This window comes from Hibiscus syriacus, unplaced genomic scaffold, assembly GCF_006381635.1.
Source record: "Hibiscus syriacus cultivar Baekdansim isolate YM2019G1 unplaced genomic scaffold, ASM638163v2 tig00110864_pilon, whole genome shotgun sequence".
Lineage (NCBI taxonomy): Eukaryota > Viridiplantae > Streptophyta > Magnoliopsida > Malvales > Malvaceae > Hibiscus > Hibiscus syriacus.
This window is the reverse complement of record NW_024062893.1, coordinates 3,478,543-3,501,776: the sequence shown is the minus strand read 5'-3', so window position 1 is coordinate 3,501,776 and position 23,234 is coordinate 3,478,543. Positions and strand designations below refer to the sequence as shown.

The window sequence follows — 23,234 nt, the reverse complement described above, 5'->3', positions numbered from 1 at the left end:
TGATTTTGTTAAGAGACGAACCGTATTATAGGAGGGGTAATGCCCTCAACTTTGATAAAGTAATTACCTTTCAAGTCATTCATAGTTTTCAAACTATTACAATTAAACCATTATGTCTTCCAAAATTTTTGATATATTATTTCTTTTAGGATACTGTAAGTTTTAAAATTAATAAAATTAAACTTTGACCTCAAATTTGTCTGGTTTAATTACTTTTTAAGACCTTTAAATTTTAAAAATTACTGAAATAACCCTTAATCTCTTATTTTTATGGTTTAATTACTTTTTAGGCCCTATTTATTTTAAAATTAAATAAATTTTCCTGTCATAGTTTAATCATGGGGCTGTCTCTCTAAGTTTGTTATATTCATTTTCTATGATTAATTATACTTTGCCCCTTAAACTGGTATCTCTGCTCCATCTTTATAGGGGATGACAGCCTCAATAATTAAACAATCATTTCTCATGAATCGTTCTGAGTTTAACCATTTCAACAATTTGGTCCTTATAGATTGATCCTAAAAGCTATAGAAGGACAAACACAATGTGTGACTATTCAGTAGAAGTGGCAAGTGTTCCATTAAAAGATCTTAAGGTTGTGAAATTGGAAGGATTTCCAATGAGAAAGAAGAGATTTTGTTGGCAAAGAGGTTGAAACAAGATTTCCAGGTGGAACCAGTAATCATAGCAAAGTCCAATTATTTGAATTGTGCGAGACTTACGGTAAAAACACCTGATGTTCATGGGCTTCTAAAGGAAGGGGAGGCTTCATACAAGTTTATTGAGGTAAGAGTTGAACATATGTATGATTTATGCCCTGAACATCTTCACATGTACATCTAAGTGCAAAGATTTTGGCTTCATTTTACTTAAAGAAAAAGGCATTATTGTCATTATTATTATTAAAGAGAAAATCGTAGAACTTGTTGTTACATTTTAAAAGTGGTCGTGCACAAACCAAACAACTTTAGTAGTTAAAGAAAAGATCTCATAATCGAGCACCATAAACTACAAAATATTTAAACATTCATTGTCAAACAATTAAAACTCTTTAAAATAAATACTACCACTAAGTATCTGAATAAATCAAAATAGAAGTTACCGTTGACTAACCCAATTCTTTTCTATAATGACCCAACCCAAAATGGGTATGCTATTAAGGGGGTTGGCCTTTAAATATCGTTCAATTTACCCACAGTGAATGCTGATGGTGGTGATATGGATGGACATCGGTTGGGTTGGGTGGAATGAAAACTCGACCCGAAATTATACATACTTTACTTGATTTAAATTTGACTTAAAAATTTATACCTTCCATTCGATTCGAATTTGACCCGTATTTTTTAGATAAAATTCAAATCCAGTCTGAAATAATATATTTATAAAAAATTATTACTTTTATTTAAAAAATAGGAGTTTATTTGAGAAAAATATTTATAGGGGTAATATTGTAATTATTTTTAAATATACAAGATAGAATTACAATTTCTTCAGGTCGTGTCGGGTCAGTATTTTTCACCCTAAATCTGACCCGAAATAACCTCTAAAAAATCCGACCCGACTTGATCCGAAATTATTTTTTTTAAATCTAACCCGATCAGATCAAATCGGATCAAGACTCATGGAATTCGATTCTCTTGCCCATCTCCTATGGCAAGCAAATTAAGGCGCAAACTGATGGTCAGATGTTAGCAATTAAAAAAAAAACTAATACATAACAGGTAATTAACAATGACAGTTAAATAAAATATAAGAAAATAAGATGTTACTCAAATTTTAAGAATTATTATCTTAAAAATAATTTTATCCTAATCAATATAATCGTCTTTCAAAATTAACATAAAAATCATCAATCAAAATAAATTTAACATATATATAAAAACATTTGAAAAACAAATAATCTTTTTTTCTCGACAAATTTAATTTTATTAATTAATCATAACAACACTAAATTTTGAATTATGAACCTCATTAAAAATCTCTCTGATCCTAAAAAGGAGAAAAAGAGTACAACACAATCCGACAAGAGATTAGACAACTTCATCAATACAAAGACACCACATATTAAACAGATTGCAACACAATTCTAACCCAGCAAAAGCCTTAGTCCTTTTAAGCTTCCAAAACAACCCTTAAACTATCCATAAATACCAAGCTTTGAATTATTCATGACCTTTTAAGATCGTCTTTGCAAAAAAAAAAAACAAACAAAAAACAAAAAAAAACCCATCAAAATAAAGCTACTATACTAAGCAAGCCATGAAAATGATCACTTCAAAGTTGTACCACCACCTCTAGGATTGAAAAGGATTGAAGCAACCCATAACAAAACAACTTGAGATTTAGAAACAATTACCAACACTCAAAAACCTTATATATACTCCCTTTCTAAAGTAAGAAGCAAATCAAGCTCCGCAAACCTCATCAAAGGTAACCCAAACTGATAGAGATTCGACAACAGATGATGAACGTTGCTCGTCGTTGAAGAATCAAACCTAGAAAGCTCTAGACTCGATGAAGAAAACAAAATGATTTGAATTGAAGAAGAAGATAACGAAGTTGTGGAAGATAGAAATAGATGTATAACTGTCCTATCGAACCCTCCTAGTTGCAATAAAAAGACAAACTCGATAAATGTCTCTAATCAACCATCCTAATCACAATTAAAAGGCAAACCAGAGTGTGAAGATCTTTCTCACTGAGAATTTGAAAATAACTTAATGAAAATAAGATTCGAAGGCACAAGTAATCAATAATTGCAAAGATAAACTCTCAATGTATTGTATTAAAAAAAATATTTGATTACAAAGTTGAATGAAGGCTCCTCTATATAGGAGTGGAGTTCTAGAAGTCTTAAATAGCTAATGAATAATAATAATAATAATAATAATAATAAACTAAACATGTTCTAATTCTAATTCCTAATAAATAATAATAAACTAAGAATAATGTTTTAACTCGATATTAATTCCCAATAAAATAATAAATCTAATCCTAAAAGATAATATATCATTATATATTAAATTATATTACAAATAATCAATAAAAATATTGAAAATTTCTAATATTTACAAAATTTTGTATTAATCCCGTATAAGAATTTCTGCATGCGTTGTCTTCACTAAAATGAGTGTATCTTGAGTTCTTAACATCGGATTGATGCGATTCAAGAACCGTTGGAAAGATAAGAAATAGATGATCATATATATAGAAGACATATCAATCAAATAACACATGTATCCCATTTAAAAAGTTTTCACAAATATGATATTATTATGGTCTTCTTTTTCGAGGCTTGGTCGGGTGGATCAATTGGAAGCGTTAGTCTATCTTCCTTTGATGTGAGCCTTGTGGTGCATGTATCATCCTCTGTATCTTCAAAGGGATTTGAACTCAAATCTGAAACATCAAAGGGAGAAACATTAAAGCCTTTGAAGAATTTACTTATATTATACTCAGCGAATAGATATTCTTTGAATCTTCAAGACTTTGTTCTTCTAATAGGTTCAAGTAGAAACATTAGTCAAAATAAGCATGCATTCTCCTCATCATGGATTCTGGAGCATATATCGTTCTCCCTCTCCTCAAAAAGGATTCGTCCACGAATCTAAAAATTCAAAAGAAAGAGAATTAGATGTGTTGAATGGCTAGCTTGTAAAACACTTACTTAGATCAATATGATGTGTATTTATGCGCTTTAGTATAGGTTTCTTCCTTTTTGGAACTTATTTCTTGTTGTCTTAAAATCCTCTTTTGTACACGAGTCTTGTAACATAGTGTTTGTGTTGAAATTCAACATGGCATCAACCACTGTTGTCATTGTATGTGACATATTCATATGTTCTCCATGGTTTCACTCGTATGTGGAGAAAATGAGTGTTTAAAAACCATGTCAAGTGGTTCGTGAAAATAATCCATGAATTCTCCTAAGTATGGTTCAGGAATTAATAATTCTCATGGGGAGTTTTGTGGAATGCATAATTTGTTTAGTTGAAAAGAAAACCCATCTACAAAATAAAACTTGTTAAAAACACCTTTTAAACAATGTGAGTAAATCTCATAAAACTCGAGTCAGTAGAATAAAGTTCTTTGATATGTTCAAACTCGAGAATAGTATCATGCATTTGAGTAATAAGTTTGTACCTTTGAGATAATGCATCGACTATAATGTTATCTTTCTATTGCTTGTATTTGATGACGTAAGGAAAATATTCAATAAATTCAACCCATCAAGCTTGTCGTTTGTTTAACTTACCTTGTCCATTTCACCACTTCAAGGATTTGTAGTCCGTTTGTATGAAAAACTCTTTAGGAAGAAGTTAGTGTTTTCACACTTCGAGTGCTTGAACTAATGCAAGAAGTTCCTTATCATAGGTGGAGTCATTCAGTTGTGCAACTTTTAACTTCTCGCTAAAGTAAGCGATAAGTTGTCTTTCCTACATGAGAACTGTGCCTCTGCCTATACCTGAAGCATCACATTCTAGCTTGAAAGTGTTAAAAAATTGGGAAGATGAAGAATGGGAGTAGAACATATCTTACTTTTGGGGAGTTTGAATGCTTCTTGTTATTGTGGCCCTATTTGAATTCAACCAACTTTTTGATGATTTCTTTTAATGGTGCAACAATGGTAGAAAAATCCATGATAAAACGGTAGTAGAAGCTTGCCAAGTCATGAAAGGATCTTATCTCAATTATGGAAGATGGCGTGGGCCATTCTTGAATTGTCTTCACCTTTTCAACTTCGATATGGATTCTCTGTTCACTTACTATAAAGCATGTGGCATGTTTTAACTCTTGTTTTGTCACTAAGATGACACAATGACTAAGGCTTTCCTAGATGTATCCTTTTCGCATTAAACCTAACTCATTGGTTTTTTTGATGAGGTACAATAGAACCTTAAATTAGATTAGTTTGGTATTGTTTTCCTCTTTCCTATAGTAATCCGTCAAGTTGGTCAGCTAACACTTTTTTGAAAATCCTATAAGAGGGAAATAAACACACTAGGCAAATCTTTGTTAATGTTAGAAATTGAAACAATTGATTCCATTAAGCAAACAAGGATGTAAGGATTTTTGTGAAGAAAGTTCTCTCTCAATTCTTTTGATTCCAATGGTGTAAGGCTAAGTGACTGAAGATCGATATCTTCTATTATAATTCTACTAGCATCGTATTTGTTGATGTCATTGTTTGATTCAGTATCCGTGATAAAAGGTGGAGTAGAATAAGATATGGAAGTAGATGAAGTACCTTGGTAAATAGATGAAGTACCTTGTGTTGAACCTATTTTGATATAACAATTTTAAGGGCAAAATGTTTTTGGACTAAATTGAATTTACTCAAAGTTTTCAAAAATAATTCAAAGTCCATAAAACTTGAATTTGAACACAAAAATGATTTTCTAGAAAGAAATATTGATATTGTTCTTATAGTATCGATACCACATGAACAATATCGATATTGTTCTAGTAGTATTGATACCCAAGGTAAGGAAAGTATTGATACTACCTATTTGTTTTAAATGTGTTCATATTCTAGTAGGAATTTGTGGTGTTGATACTCAAAAGAGTATCGATACTACTTTGTATAGTAGTATATATAGCATGAACTCAGTATCGATACTCCCAACCCAACAGTTGAAAACAACTAGTTTTTATTAGTGTAGTATCAATACTTCAATCACAAGTATCGATACTCTCTGGTCTGAGCAGTTTTATTTTGTAGCAATTAAGTCCCTAACAACTTCAAAACATCTTCAACGGCTAGAAACGCTCACAAACACATTTCAACATATAAAATGAAGTTTAAGATACTTGAAGAAGGTGACACAATACCTATCCAAGCATTGATCATCAAGACAAAAGCTTTCATTCTTTATTCTTCATTTTCTCTTGTAAATAGTGTATTTTTAGTGAGCTTAATTGCATTCTTTCTATCTTTTTGAAAAATTCCAATTTACCCCTTATTAGCAACAATTTTGATTGAATTTTTTAGCCTCAAATAATAACAGTTGGTATCAGAACATGTCACAATCGATGGTTTAACAACCTTGTGAATATCCTAGAAGAGCTCTATCAATTTCTAACACCAAGAATATGGAATTTTCCTCCAGTGCTTATTATATTGAAGATTCTCAATCGATCAACAAGCCACCCTATTTTAATTGAGGAAATTATGCTTATTGGAAGAATATGATGATGCTCTTCATTCAAGCCACCGATATAGATGTTTGGAATTCTATCCTAATTGGTAACTCAACTCCAACCAATAAGATAGAAGGATTAGAGTGAAGAAGAAAAAGAAGAAGTTCCAACAAAATCCCAAGGCCATGCACATATTATTTTGTGCTTTAGGCCCAGATGAATATGGAAGAGTCTCATCTTGTTCAAATGCCAAGGAAATTTGGGAAAAGCTCCAAGTCACTCATGAAGTAATCGATGAAGTGAGGGAAACTAAAATCGGTCTTCTCAACTATAACTATGAGAATTTTAAGATGAATTCAGGTGAAGACATCAAAGCTATGACAGATAGATTTTTTGTGATTGCCAATGGTCTCAAAGGATATGGAGAGATCATCCCTAATGAGAAGCTTGTTAGGAAGATGATATATTCTCTTCCAAAGTCTTGGTAATCAAAGAAGATGGCGATCATCAAAGCGAAGAACTTATTGGCTCCCTTATCACTCATGAGATGATGGTAAATGAGGAAGAACAAGAAGAAAGAAGAAAAGAAAGAAAAATGTGTTGCCTTGAAATCCTCTACCCAAAATAAAAGCACCTCAAGTGAATAAGAGGATAAAGAAGAAGAGATGGCCAAGCTCTTCAAAAGATTCTCTAAATTCATGTCTTTCAAAGAAAAAGAAGTGAAGCATGAATCAAGTAAAAGGAATGACCCCTGGTGTGCTTTGAATGCCAAAGAACATGACATGTCAAATGTTAATGTCATTTTTTTAAAGAATATGGGATCAATTAAAAAAGAAAGCATTTATGGTGGCTTGGAGTGATGAAGACAACTCCGATGATGAAGTATCCAACTTATGTCTCATGACCATAAAAAAAGATTCAAGGGTAACTTCTAACTCTTTTGATTTAAATTCTTATTCATTTAAATAGTTACAAGATGTCTATGATGAATTGTATTTGGAATTTGAGACCATGAAATCCAAATATAAGATAATTAATTTCAAAATTTAAAGTTGAAAATGATTTTCTTTTGAAAGTAAAATTGGATTTTGAAAAGCAAAATGAAATTTTGAACAATGATTTTGAGGTTTCAAAAATCAAAATCAATGATTTAGAAAATAAAATTTTTGATTTGAAATTTAAGCTTGAATGTTTAACAAAATAGAAAGAAATAATCTCTCAAAAACAATTCATCATGTTTAAAAATGGCAAAATGCTCACATTGTCATTTTCATGGTCACATGGAACATACTTGTCCTATAAAGAAAAGAAAACGTTTTAAAATCAGACAAGTATGGATTCCTAAGGGAACAAGGGGCATTGAAACTAACATTCAAGGACCCAAAGAAATTTGGGTATAAAAAACAAAGTAAATATAGGTGTGTGGGGGCAATGTCGACAAAAATGAAAAAATTCAAATGCTATAGCCACACAAAATGAGGAATTGGTAACCTCTAAACTTTTTTTTTACATAATTGGTTGCCTATTTTATTTTATGCATGCATGAGTTTTTGAGAAAAATGATTATATGTTGTTTTTCTTCTCATGTATATTAAAATGTGTTATGGTGAACATTTTAAAGTTCAATGATTTTTAGTCAAATTTTTTTAATGCTTTGTTTTCTTTTACAAAATTTTACTTTTTACCTTAAATTTAAATGTCTATTCTTGTATGCTTATTGAAAATGATCTCTCTAACAATTGATATCAAAATTTTCAAATGCATGGCATTTTTAATAGCTTTATGCATATGAACTTTAATGTTTCATGTTAATATTGCATAAAGTAATATAGACTTCGATTTATTGAATTTCATGTGTTACTAACATGCTTGTTCACCTTTGTTGAAATTCAATTTTTTTAAGTGTCAGTCCTTTAAAGCTATTTTTTTTAATGCATTTGTTGAGGATCTTTTGATTTTTCAAATGATTTTATGTTAAAATTTCTACTTACTCTCCATTGTTATTTTTGAACATAAATGTTTGAATTATTTTTTATATAACAAAAAGGGGGAGAAGTATAGGTTTGAAACAATCAATTTCAAGAATGAAAAAATGGGAGCTTTAATATTTTTCCAACATATTACTTTTTTCATTAAATGTTTTTAAGGGGAGTTTTGACAATGTCATTTTTCAAGTGTTTTGTTATATCAAAAAATGAGGAGATTGTTCAACCTATTTTGATATAACAATTTTAAGGGCAAAATGCTTTTGGACTACATTGAATTTATTAAAAGTTTTCAAAAATAATTCAAAGTCCATAAAACTTGAATTTCGACACAAAAATGATTTTCTTGAAAAAAGTACTGATATTGTTCTTACAGTATCGATACCACATGAATGGTATCGATATTGTTCTTACAGTATCGATACCACATGAACGGTATCGATATTGTTCTTATAGTATCGATACCCAAGGTAAGGAAATTGTTTATACCCTCATGTCGGTATCGATATTTCCTATTTGTTTTAAATGTGTTCAGATTCCAGTAGGCATTTATGGTACCGATACTCAAAGAAGTATCAAAATTACTTTATATAATAGTATTTATACCATGACCCCAGTACCGATACTCTCAGCCCAATGGTTAAAAAATGACTAGTTTTTATTAGTGTAGTATCAATACTCCAAGCCCTAGTACTGATACTTCCTGGTATGGGAAATTTTGTTTTGTAGCAATTAAGCCCCCAACGGCTCCAAAACATCTTCAACTGCTAGAAACAGTCACAAAAACATTCCAACGTATAAAATGAATTTCAAAACACTTGAAGAATGTGACACAACACTTATCCAAGTATTGATCATGAAGAGAAAAGCTTGCATTCTTTATTATTTATTTTCTTGTAAATACTATGTTTTTAGTGAGCTTAATTTGTAAACACCTTCCTTTGAGAGGTTTGTTGTTTACATTCTTTCTATCGTTTTGAAAAAGAGGTTGGTTTCTAGTTTAGCCATTGAAAACCAGGGAGTTGTAAAAGGTTACTCTTAAGTCTAGAAAAAGAAAAAAATAGTGAATTTGTTAGAAATCCTTAGTGCGGAGCTAAGGTAGTAAATCTAAACTTCATTGAGGAAGTTGAACCACTCTAAATTATTATGCAAATTTTCTATCATTTCTCTCCATACTACCAGAATTTTTTATTTAGCCAATTCACACCCTATTGGCACTTTTTCGTTTGATCAATAGAGCATCATAAATCGTAACACCTTGGTAAGTGTCTATGAAATGATACTTCCTTTGGAGTTGTGATTCAATTGTCATTGCTTTCTTCAGTGTATCTTAAAGGCTTTCATAACCATGTAGGTTAAGAAGATCAACGATGTTTCGATGCAAGTCGATGACAAATTTGTTTTTTGTATATCCTTCTGCTTCATGTATATTGCACGATTCATTAAAGATATCATATCCTTGTAGTAATAGTATTCTACTTAACTTTTATCTTGTTGAAGTTGATGAAATCATTGTCTAACTTCTTGAATGTAACTTGTCAGGAGAAAACGCTTTCTCATTACTTGTTTTAGTGCATACCATGAAATGATTGCTGAAAATTTTCATTTCATTTGCCTCCACCATGCGAGAGCATAACCTATAAATTCTGAGGTTGTAACACCCCAACTCGTACCCGACCCGGATATGAATCTGAGGTGTCACATTGAATTTTCAAAACTTTGACTCTTTGAAAATCCGTTTAAAATTTAAACTTTTACTTTGAATTTAGTGGTGAAACTCTCATAAAAAAATTCATATTGAAAATTCATATTTCATAATGAAATTAAATACTTAATATATTTACATAAACTCTAAATAATATAGTTACAAAATAGATCAGACCATTTACGATTTAAAACCTTTATAATACATGCCAACAAAATCACAAAAGAACAAAAGAACCTACAGTTTAAAATCGATGTGATATGATATTCTCCAAAGTGTATGTTGTCCTATCCTAACTTTAATCATCGGACCTCTTCGAACCTACGTGTGAAAACACTCACACGCTAAGTCATTGACTTAGTGAGGCATAAATGAGCATAAAAACAATAAAGCATTTGCTTAACGTTTTTCAAGAAACATTGTATATGAAAACCAATATACATTTAATAAACATACTTATATTCTTATACACTGTTTAATTCATATATATTTTTTTAAATATCACAACGCATATTACTGAGAACTCAAGGTATATGAGTACTTTGACGTTGTGCACTGAAATTGTAGTCAAAATTGCCGCTTAGAATTTGCACCGAAGTGCCACATAGATTTGTCCCGAAGGAGGGACCGTGTAGAATTATCTCGAAGGACCACATAAAATTGTCTCGAAGAACCGCGTAGAACCCTTGACTCTTGGCATGTCAACTATACCTCTAATTTCCATAACATATACCTTGGGCTTTAACCATAGAACACATTCACCTAGAACATATTCACATAGAACATTTTTACATAAAAAACATTCACATATAACATAATCACATACTAAAAAGTCAAAACATTACTTCAGAAATACAATTTATATAAAACATTATAAAGATATTGTATAAAATAAATAAAATTGTTTTCGATCGAAAACATTCGAGGTTAGCTTATCGCAAGCCGTCCTCATATATAATATAAAATAAATAAGTTGCACTCACTATTACCTCACGTGAGTCCTAAACGAAATCCTTTTAACTTTCGTTCAATCTCTTTATTACGTCAATTCGTTCGATACGCTTTCGATCCAAATCTACACATCAACATGTCCAAGATAAATATCGAATCTCAATTAACATCTAACCAATTAGCATTTACATAAACAAAATGAAACTCCTAATTTAAAATTTCATATTGAATAGTATCGATACTATACACACAATACCGATATTTCTCTTCTATGGTACATAATACCTACTTATGTATCGATACCATTATAACATTCTGGAATTTTCATCGTCACTTACAGTATCGGTACCTTACTATTGGTATCGATACCTCTACATCAGTATCGATACCAAATTATCATTAATTCACTAATCTCTTAGTTTATATTCATCTTTAAGCTTCCTTAAGCTTCTATACTACCAAGGACTCAAAACCAAACCAAAAATAAAAGAAATAACCAACTTCAATCATTTACCTTAGAAAATGGGAGGTTCACGGTAGAAAATGAAGGAGAATTTGAAGATGAACAAACTTCTAGGTTTTTCTTTTCTCTTTCCTCTATTTTCCACATGTTATATTAACATGGAAATGAATTTTAAATTTATTTCATGCTAAAAGACTACTTTGCCCTTTCATCCTTCAATCTTTGATAATAGGTTTTAGACAAAAATTTCCAAATTAGTCATTAAACTTTTCAATTTATCAAAATTTAATCGCTAAATTTTAAATCCTTACACTTTAGTCTCTGACCCGATGTTTGGGGTATTACAGAGGTGATCAGTGGTACTTGTTCTTCCATGGGATAATTATCGTGGAAGAGTATGATGTCGACTATGTTTTCCCAGTTAATGTAGTCATTTGGATTAGATGGTCCTTCAAATCTTGCGATTATGATCTCTGGTTTAACAAAAAGATTCGACATCTGAAAACTCGATTGTGCACATCTATGTTGTATGATGTTGTGTCTGTAGTTTTCAACTTGTTTCAGTTGATCATCAACATCTTGATTTGCTTGTCATTGATGAATTTCATTAAGTTTATCCATTAGTTGTTGAAGTCCATTAAGCATGTTTATTTGTTGAGCAATGGCATTCATGAGGCCTCGGAAGGCCTCAGATTCTTTTACATCTTCTGTCACCCTAAAAGTTAATAATCAAAGAAAATTTAAGTATAAAAAAAATCAAAGAAAACAAGAAACCTCACAAACCACTCCAAGAAAGGAATATTCGGAGAGGCAATGAAGTCGTTCTTTTATTTTTTTTAAAGCATTCTGTCCAAAAAGCTTTTCAATGTTCATATGGAGTTCAATCGCTATTAAAGGGAAAAAGTTACTTAAAGGCTTTAAGAGGCCAAGTAAAGGCATGAGTCCAAGTGAATGAGAATGCAAGAAAGAATAAGTATGCAAACTCTTTTAACGAGAATGTAAGGAAGAATAAGTATGCAAACTATTTTAATCCTACTACCACCAGGAGAAGAACGTGTTAGATGATGTAGAGGAAAAAGGAAAAGGTAAGACAAAAGAACCTAAGGCAATAAGAGTCAAAGAAAGATTTGGAAAACCTAAACCCGAAAAAATATGAATCGTTGAATCAACTTGAGAAACGTTTTTTTAGGTGGTTTCTAATCTCCAAAAATTATGATTTTTTTAGTGTCCCTCAATGGATGTAGTTACAATCTGGAAATTTTAAGTGCAAAATTTCTTTTGTAGAAATCTCTAGAAATTCTTCAATGACAATTACTCAAATCTGTCGATCAAACGTATGGTCAACTTGGGCAATATTTATGAAGGGGTTTCCTATCTCTAAAAATTATGAACTTATTTATGGATGACATGCAATGGATGTGGTTGCAATCTAGAATATTTCAACACAAAATTCTTTCTGGAAAATTCTTTGGAAATTCGTTAAGGACCAGTACTCAAATCTTCCAAACAATCTTGAACGATGAATTAGAGGGGTCTATTGATGTCCAACTGACCTGGATTTTGGACCGAAGATCTCTCTTAGAATGAAGAATGTTCCTATAAAAAAATTAGCTCCAAATTCATTTGTTTGCAATTTCTAGATTTATTTTTTTTTAGCTTTTTCTTTTCCTTTTTTCTTTTATTTTCAATGAAAAACATCAAACTAACAAGAAGTAATTGAAAATAAATTGAAAAAAATGAAAACGAACCTGAAAAATGATGAACTTATGTGAACTAGCTCCATTGGGGTACCTTGACTGTGTATGCGTGCAATTATGCAAGATGAAGCAAAACCAATTGACTCTCTCCGAGAATCATCACAAATCTGATACTAATTGATAGAAATACAGTAGTGGATGATGAAAATTACTCGTCATTAAAGAATCAAACCTAGAAAGCTCTAGACTCGATGAAGAAAACAGAATGATTTGAATTGAAGAAACAGATAACGAAGTTGTGGACGACGGAAATAGATGGATAATTGTCCTATCGAATCCTCCTAGTCACAATGAAAAGACAAACTCGATTAATGGCTCTAACCAGCCCTCCTAATCTCAATAAAGAGACAAACCAGAGTGTGAAGATCTTTCTCACAAAGAACTTGAAAAGAACTTAATGAAAAAAGTTTTGAAGGAACAACTAATCAATAATTGAAAAGATAAACTCTCAATGTATTATATTCAAGAAAAGATGTGATTACAAAGTTGAATGATCCTCTATATATGAGAGGAGTTCTAAAAGTCCTAAAATAACTAATGAATAAAAATAATAATAAACTAAATATGTTATAATTCTAATTCCTAATTAACAAAAATAAACAATAATAAACATGTGCATGAGATGTTTTTTAAATAATAAAAAAATATTTTTACTTTTATCTTTCTTAAATTTTCAAATTTACAAGAACATGACGCTTGTCACTTAACGGAGATATTTAATGACGATTAATGTCCGAACACTTCAAAATATAACGTTTGAAACATTAAATATTTATTTTTAACAAAAAAAATTTATATATCAAAATATTTTTCGAGACATAAATTAAACACATAATTTTATATTAAACATTTTAAAAGAATAATACATCTCCGCTTAAACATAAAAAAAAAAAAAAAGTTAACAAAACATGCGCGCACTCGTACCTGTTGGTTTTACTGATAGGAGGCTTTTGATAAAGAAACGGAGCAATAAAGATGACAAAAGTGAAAAAGCGAAAGAAAGGTGACGTTTGTCACTTAAGAATCTGAACAACTTCTCAGGGAAGGCTAACCCTGCTTACGAATTACGCTTTCTTTAGTTTTTCTAAATTGGGTAAAGTACACAACAGGAAACTTAACTATTCTAAAATGATACTTTTTATCATAAACTTTTAAAATTTATAAATTGTTCATTAAAATTTTCTAACTATTACAAAATTATCATTACAATGTGATAATAATTGTAAAAGCTTGATAACGTGCCCATCCTAATCATTACTTTATAATGTTTAATGTACATGGGAAAGTATTAATTTATATATATATTTAAATAATTTGGAGTGATTAAAGTATAAGATAATATTCATATATAATTTTGTATTCATTGATAACATGCACATACCTTACATATACAATTATTCAAATTTAAAACCTCAAAACAGAATAATATTTCTTTTAATTATTAAAATCACTCAATAAATTATTTTATATATTTTTTTAATTTGAGAAGTTAATGATACTTATTTTGTGGCTGATTTTAGACCAATAAAACTATGTAATGTAATATTAACGATGATGATGATGATGATTATTATTATTTTTTGCAAATGTAATCTTGGGAGATGTAATCTTACCTTCGGAAATATAATTTTTCTATCAATCCATTAAGATCATCTTTGAAGACCATGATGGAGACCAAGAATCCTTGATAAGATCTTTAATGAGATATCTAATAAACATAAAGATTTATCAAGATCGAATTTACCAATTGACAATTATATTTTTTATTAAGACAAATATATTTATATACAAAGGAAATCAATACATATACCCCAGTGAAAATTAGGAGGGGATCCTTCTTCTTTTTAAGAACTTTCAAGCTTCTTCCTATTAACTTTCTTTCCTTCTATAGATGGAGTGCTACCAAACAATCACTGTCTGGTACTCTGGTTTCTGGTTTCTGGAAGCGACTCTCCGATCCTCAAATTGGGAGGGAAATACTGCCCACAGTTGATATAATTAACTTGTTCTTATCAACAAGACAACATTCCAGACTAAAGAGAACCAGTCATGTCTCTAAATCTATCTAATGCACTCGACTACTCCGGCCATTCCAAGACAGCCAACCCAACCTATCGGTTTTGTCTCAAAATCCATCCAATGCATTTGACTACTCTGGCCAACAGCAGCATAACACATATGAACCGATATACTACAGACCATACCATGATTATTATGTTACCTGTAATTAGTTTGGTAATAATTTTTCCCAACAGTTTACTAGCACGTATACCTATGATCAGAGCCTCGCACAAGTTCATGACTTGCAGGTTGAGCTGAGAAACATGCAAGTAAACTTTGAAGTCACTTAGGAGGCACCCATGCTCTTGATAATTTTAACAGCCATATCCCTACAAAACATAAGGGTGTTATATCCCCCATCCAAGCGCATAGAATCAAGTCAAGGGATTACAAGATGTTGTAACCTTCAAAGACTTGGATAAATTACAAAGCAAAATTACATCTAGGGTATAAGTAGCCTCGGAAACACATCTGGTGAACGTTCTTCTTAATAGCTGAAGTTTGGATATGTCCATTTGACATTGCCGGTCAAACAAAAAATCCTGTTTATCTTGAGTACCGGTCAATGTTGGTGTAACTTAACTTTTGGTTCTTAAATTTACAAAAAAAAAAAAAACATGCTTAAGTGGTGGAAACTTGCATTTTTCTTATTGGTCAAACAAAAGTTAATTGGTACAACTAACTTATATTTTTCTTATTGGTACAACAGCTACAAAATTCTTGAAGCTTCTTGACTGCATTTTTCTTATATGCTGATTTCTTTCGTTTATTTTGTGAGAAACTCAGATTCATCTCTGTTTGCTCAGTAGAAGTATTGATTGATAGGAAGAGGAAGGACAAGGAAAAGGTAGAAGGTTCATTTATGCTGTCAGCTCTGTCTCCTAATTACAGCTATTCGTTCTTTTTTCTTATCCTTTTTCTTCTTATCATCAAATGGCTTTGATACTACAAACACCGAGGAAGATTCATCCTACACCAAAGTAGATTAAGCTACGAAAATCTTTTCTGTGTCAAGCACAGAGATGATTTCCGTAGTTGTTTAGTAGTTGAAGTTGGTGAGTCAAAAGAGTCTCAGTTGAAGGTCTGAACCATTTTCTTTCAATTTGTTAGAGTTTGCAGTCTACTGCCCAACTCTTTGTGGCTTCCATCATTTGATGAAGTTGCTAGAAACGTGATTCCAAAGTAGCAACAGCTTCTACATCCGGAGCCTCAGCTGTGAAACAATCACCAACCTCAAACATCGCTTGCAGATAAAAATGGGCGGCAATTATTTGGTTAACTTATATGGGCATCCAACTCAACATATATGTTGCACCCATATGGACACGGAGATGGGAATAAAGATGAGAAACAGCAATTTCCAAAACTGTATGATAATACCACAAGAATATGATGAATATCAAATAAATTCTAAAATATATAAAAAAAAAGTCAAATATTTTTTAAAATAAAAAATAAATCTCAAACAATAAACTAAATTATCGGCCCAAGTTGCGGATGCTTTCCCATACAACAAGATTATGGAGAAGGCGATGTTGCTTTGTTTCGTGTGGGGTCAGGGCGGCTCTAAGGGGAGCACTGCGAGCAGTAGCTCAGGGCCCTCGGTTTTTATATTTATAATTAGAATTCTTTAATTTTTATATTTATAATTAGAATCCTTTAATTATTATATTTATAATTAGAATTCTTTAATTTTTATATTTATAATTAGAATCCTTTAATTATTATATTTATATCCGGGGTCTCAAAAATTTTTAATTTCATAATTTTTTTTTTAAATTTTTAACCCTTTTCTTTTTAATTCTCTAATTAATTCATTTAATTTGAGTTAGTTTTAATTATATTTTCCCTTTTTAATTCTTATTTTTAATTTATCAAATATTCTTTAATTTTTAATATTTTCTAATATCAATTTAACGATAAAACAATACATTGCTTTTTGTTTTTTTATTTATTATTCAAAATCAAATTCCGTAACATTCACATATACAATTTTTTATATTTATTTTCTCCTAATTGTATTTAAAGTGTTTTCTTAACAAAACAATAAAAATAACATTTTTGACAAAATTAGTCATTTTATCCCCAATAAAAACACTTTTGTAAAGGATTAAATACATTACCATTTTAGGATTTCTTATAAAATAAATGCCCAAATTACATCGTTTTTCACGAATTGATGCCTAAATAATTTTTTTAATGATCAAAGTGTTTAACGTTACAAACACAATCATTTTAGGTGCCCAGGATGTAAAGACCGTTTAAAAATCCTATTAAGTGACATGTGTTGTATTTTTAAAATTTTAAATTTTTTATTTTAAAAATAAAAATATTATTAAAAATTAAAAAATCCTTTCCCAACCTGCACCCCCCCTCTCTCCCTACTTTTCCATGGCCAAATGATCTATTAAACGACCAAACAAATGGTCAAACGGTTGGCTTCCACAATCATCTAAACGACCGATTATCACGATCGATCAAAGAAAATTAAGGGATTGGGTATTTTAGATTTTAGGGGTTAGAGATTGAAGTGTAGGGATTTGAGAATTTGGGTTTTGATATAATAGCAAGTGTTATGACCAGTCAGTGAGTAGTCGGCGACGTATGGGTGGTTGGTCTCCGACAGATGGATGGCTAGAGATGACCGGCAGTTAGAGTAAAGTGGATTAGACTAAGAGATTTTAAGAATTTTGGGATTTTTTTGTAATCTTAGGAAAATTATAGTTTTATATAAATATAATAATATTTTTTAAGTTTTTTTTCTTCATTTAAATAAAATTAAATATTTTTTTAAAATTTCATAAAAGTGACGTGTGTTTTTTAATGATGAAATTTAACAGTCATCATATCTAAAAAATAATTTAGACACCAATTCATAAAAACCGGTATAAGTTGAACACTTATTTTATAATTAAACCTTTTATATGATTTAATGTTGGATCTAGTTACATATAAGAGTTATGAGAATCATAGGACAATAGTTATAACACCACTTTTGCATAAATCACCACCTACGTTTGTAAGATATTTTAAATGTTTTAAAATTCAACAATCGCCCGTGGTCAATTGATAAAGTTGTTCATTTTCGTTTTTTATATTTCTTTGGACCATAAATTTTAAATTCATTAGGAACATTTTTCTTCCTTCCACTAGAATCATTTTTTCCTTTCTCTCTCGATAACATTAAGATCAAATTTAGAATCTATAAAAAAATATTCTAAAATTTTAAATATTTTTATCATTTATTATATGTATACATTTTATTGCCTTTCGTTTGAATTAATCATTGGTATAAGATCTATTGACCGATTAATTAAAATAAAGTACTGTAGAGGAAAAACAACCCTCACAACCTAGTTTGCTCCATTCACAAACTTCAGTGATAAAAGAATATATTCACAAACACCTAGTTTTAAATTAGTTTTTTTTTAAATTTCAAACATATAAGAATATATTTAGATGATGACATAATATATATCACATATAATTATTAAATTATTAATTAAATTAATATATTTTTTCAATTTTAAAGTGATAAAAGAAATACAAAAATAAATCATGAAAGCTGAATTGAAGTGCCAGTTAAGAAAAAAAAATAACATAAGTAACATTTTGAATACAAACGATTATAGATATCAATTAGTTATATTAGTTAAAAGTTTAAATTATGATATTAGAAACTAAAAATATTTATTTAAATTGATAAATAAATTATAACTTTTAATTTATTTTAAATAATATCAATATTTTTTAAATTCATAATTTTATTTTTAATACTTTTTTATAGAAATTTAAATAATAAATAATAAAAGTCAGATGACACCCCAAATAAAAGGGTCTCCGCCACTAACCCAATTATGAATTAGTTATATTAATCCGATTATAATAGGTAAAAATATTTTTTGACTCAATTATTTTATAATTTCATTTTGTTCATCTAATTATTTTTTAAAAAATGTTCCTAATGTTACGTTTTGGTTATTCGTCGTTGAAAATTTAATGATGATGTTGATGTGTACCCATAAAGTAATTTCATGTCATTATTAAAAAATTAAAAAATCATCACGTCTGTAGTTATGTTAGTATTTTAGCAATGTGAGATCAAAATGGAAATAGAACGTAACGTTAGACATGATTTAAAAAAAATAATTGGGTTAGGAAAATAAAATCATAAAAATAGTTAGATGACAAAATACGTAATTTATCCTTATAAATAATAAGATTTTTTTCTTAACATGAGTAAGTATAAGACAATTTTTGTTGAAATATAATTTTTAACTATTTGATATTAAATAATCATACCTCAAATATTTTTAATACTTAAACCCGAACCTCAATAAATAACAATAATTCGCAGTTATAAATTATTTTTCACGCCAATTTTATATTTGTCCTCAATTATTTTCTAATGAGAACTTGTCGACGAGTTGATCGCGCGATAACATTGAAGATTCGTTATGTTTGACGACCGCACTCGACCGATTCCTTACCTATTAAGCTTATCCATTTTCTTGTAATAAGACCTGAAATTTAAAATACTTTTGCAATAACAAAATGTAACTAAACGACTCTACATTTTTTTTACAAAGGGCATAATTTTACTATACAGGGAGGATTGAAAAACATGTTCGGTTTATAAATAATATTATTAATTTGTTCAATTCGATAAAATTAATTTTAAATTAACTCTATATATATATTGTTTTTAGTCTTATAATAATAATTTAATAAACATATTAAAGTTATATTTTTTTACTAATCTAGGATGATTACAAGTGATAACATTTGTTATAAATACTCTCAACTATTTGACAATGAACGCTTAAATATTCCACAATCGCTCGTGTTTGAATTTGAATCTCTAAGAATAACAATAATTCCTTTAACCACTGAAGTCACTTAGTTCGTATTATTGAAAGTTATATTAAAATTGAACAATTATAATAAATTACATAAGACTAAATGAAATGAGATTAACAAAAAAAATAATTTAAACACAATAAAATAACAAAACAGCATAAATACAGTAGGATACAACATAAATAATTTAATACCTTGAATACCAAAATAACATAAAAACACATGAAACGGATATTCTTTCTTTTCTTTATCGGGAGAACTTGTAATGGTAGGGTTTAGAATTGGTCAAACGAAAAAAAAACATTACAAATAATAAAGTGTGTTGCTTGGATAACCATAGGGTTAAGAAGTTGTTCACTTTCTCCTCACTCCCGAGCCAGCTTGGTGTTGCAGATTTCTAATCATCGAAAAAAGATTTCAAGGTTAGTTTTGTTTATAAACTACTGAAATCCTCAGTTTATCTCTGAGTTTATCGGATTGCTGCATATCAATTTCCGGTTTCTGGTTCTCCTTTATTTTTCTTTTTTTCATGATCTGAAAAACGTCATTGAAGCAAACAGTAAGCATTTTATAGGATACTTTGGAATCTTCAAAGAAAATAGCACTACTCTTTTAATTATTATTTTAAAATGCACTGATGTAACTTGCTGAAATGGGGAAGAAAATGAACCATTTCCTGTGTGCAACTAACCAAACCCTAGGCAGGGCTTCCCAAAAGAAACATCTTAGGTCAAGGAAACCCAAGTTTGAGGTAGTTTCCGTAACCTCAAAAATTCTTCTTATTTTTTCAATATTTTAGTATATGCTTTTCTTCTTCTTTGTTGTTACTGTTTATTTGGAACGTGTTTAGCTTGGCAAAGAAAAACCAAAGCATAACAAGAGAAAGGATAAGAAAAAGGAGCACAGGACTTTGGTCACCCAGATTGCAAAGCTACTGGACGAGTTTTCTTCGATGTTTGCTGAAATCAGGGCAAGCAATCAGCGGGCGAAAGAAGTGATGTCTGAGATCGACGCTCACATTCTTAATCAGCTTAAAGCTTGGGATGATGAAGCCAACGGCTTTTGAGTATTTGATATATATACATCTGGTAGGTTTTACCCTAACTTTATCAGTTTGACAGTCAGTTATTTATTGGAATTTTGCCTGATGGAACTCAATTTATAGGAATCTCTAACCCTGCAGCTTCAGATGAATAAAGAGAAGATCTTCGATTACTTAGGGTTTCTCGGTTGATCTATCTGTCAAGAACTCAAGTGGCGTGTTTCTGTTATTGAAAGACAATCCGTTTACATAATTTGATATTCCACTTTAATTTGGGTAATAATCATTTCAATTCTGCTTCTTGTTGAATGCTGACTGCATAATACGTGAGTGATGCATGCATAAAATATTTATCCATCATTATATGCATTAGAATGCGCCTTAACTACTTTAGTTTTATTACTTGTAGGGTAAGAGTGATCAGACGTGGCCTTGGAAACATGTGTTTTCAGCCACCATAGTTTTTATCTGAATTTGTAAATTCAAGTACACCTGAGCTTCATTTTCATATAAATACATCCCACGACAGTAGACTAAATGATCATAATTTTGAAATTTAGGAAAAGTGACAAAATTCATTCCTAATGTCTTAAAAATTAAATTTAACTAATGTTTGACATGTTTTGATGTAAATTGTTACATTTTTATTATATGAATTTTATTTATTGAAAATTTTGAACTTCAATTGAACCATTATGAATTTAGTTAATTTTTTTTTTAAATATTCTAGGGTGATTAAAAGATAATATATGTTCCGAAATATCTTAATTTAAGATAATGCACAAATATACTGTAGACACAGTTACTCTAACACATAAACTCTAAGTAGAATAGTAGTCTATTTTTTTTTACTAAGATCACTCGATGTATTCAATTTAATACATCTTTTAATCATTAATTTAACAGTAAAAAATATAATTAGAAGCTATTCAGATTTTGGGATGTGTGCACCCACGGATCAATTTGATTAGTTTGCAAGGAATCACTAGCTGATGTGAAAAATAAAAGATGGTAAACCTTTTGTATATCATTATTGTAAATTTTTAACAATTCAAAAAAATGTTTATAAAAAAGTATTTAATATGTTTATAGAAAATGGTGATTCCATCACTTCAACATCCACCGATGATACTTGCTTGAAAGGAAGATTAAGCTCCGTATGACACTCTTCCTTCTTGCATCTAAAATGGTTGCTGAAAAAATTGAATACTTTTGCTCTCAGCCTTGATGGATCAACCTCGTTGTCCTCCCCCAAATTAACCCCTAAAATCATTTTTTTACTCCGAATCTTAACTGCTCTATGAAAAAAAGCAGAATTTTCATCTCCGAGTTTCAGCCATTTCAATCTTGATTTTTGACGCCATATATCCTCCTTTTCTCTCAATAAATCCCATAACTTCCTTGTGCAGCTTGCTACCTCTTCCCTTTCTCGATCATCTAGTCCATTTAATTCAGCTTTTCTGTCTAGCTCATTTATCCTCTGCTCTATTTTTTTTGCTTCAATATCAACGTTCCAATAACATTCCTTGTTCCATTTTTGTAATGCTCCTTTCACTCTTCTTAGTTTTACACTTAACTCTTCATCATCTGTCTGATCAAGCTGTAAAGTCTTCTTTATAATCTCAGTGCAACTTTCCTGTTGAAGCCAACTGTTAATCAACTTAAACAGTGTTGGACCCCAATCTATGATCTTCTTTCCCAACAATATAGGTATATGATCTTAGATTGTTCTCGGTAATCCCCATAGTGATGTATCACTATTTTCCTGAAACCATTCATCCTCAACTAGAATTCTGTCTAAGCGACTTTTTCTATTTCCCGACCCAAACCAAGTGAATTTCCTCCCTGCTAATGGTACACTCTTCTATGAACATATTGAAAACTGCAATCTCAATTTGTCTAAAAGAAACTCCACTTCTCTCACTGTTGTTTCGTATAGCATTGAAGTCTCCGGCCATGAACCATCTATTGTTATTGAAGTCTCCGGCGATGTTGTCTTTGTTTCGTGTGGGGTCAGGGCGGCTCTAAGGGGAGCACTGCGAGCAGTAGCTCAGGTCCCTCGATTTTTATATTTATAATTAGAACCCTTTAATTATTATATTTATAACAGGGGTCTCAAAAATTTTTAATTTCATAATTTTTTTAATTTTTAACCATTTTCTTTTTAATTCTCTAATTAATTCATTTAATTTTGAGTTAGTTATAATTATATTTTCCTTTTTAATTCTTATTTTTAATTTATCAAATATTCTTTAATTTTGAGTATTTT

The 23,234-nt window shown here is 30.1% G+C and overlaps 1 protein-coding gene across 1 annotated transcript; it reads right to left on the bottom strand.

The window, feature by feature from the left end:
- Positions 1-22,028: 22,028 nt before the first annotated feature.
- On the bottom strand, positions 22,029-22,923 carry LOC120143906. The gene is made up of 2 exons (XM_039158108.1): positions 22,795-22,923; positions 22,029-22,601 (listed from the first exon to the last, which is right to left on the bottom strand). The coding sequence occupies exons 1-2, from the start codon at positions 22,921-22,923 to the stop codon at positions 22,029-22,031; spliced, it is 702 nt and encodes a 233-aa protein (XP_039014039.1).
- Between the last annotated feature and the right edge of the window lie 311 nt (positions 22,924-23,234).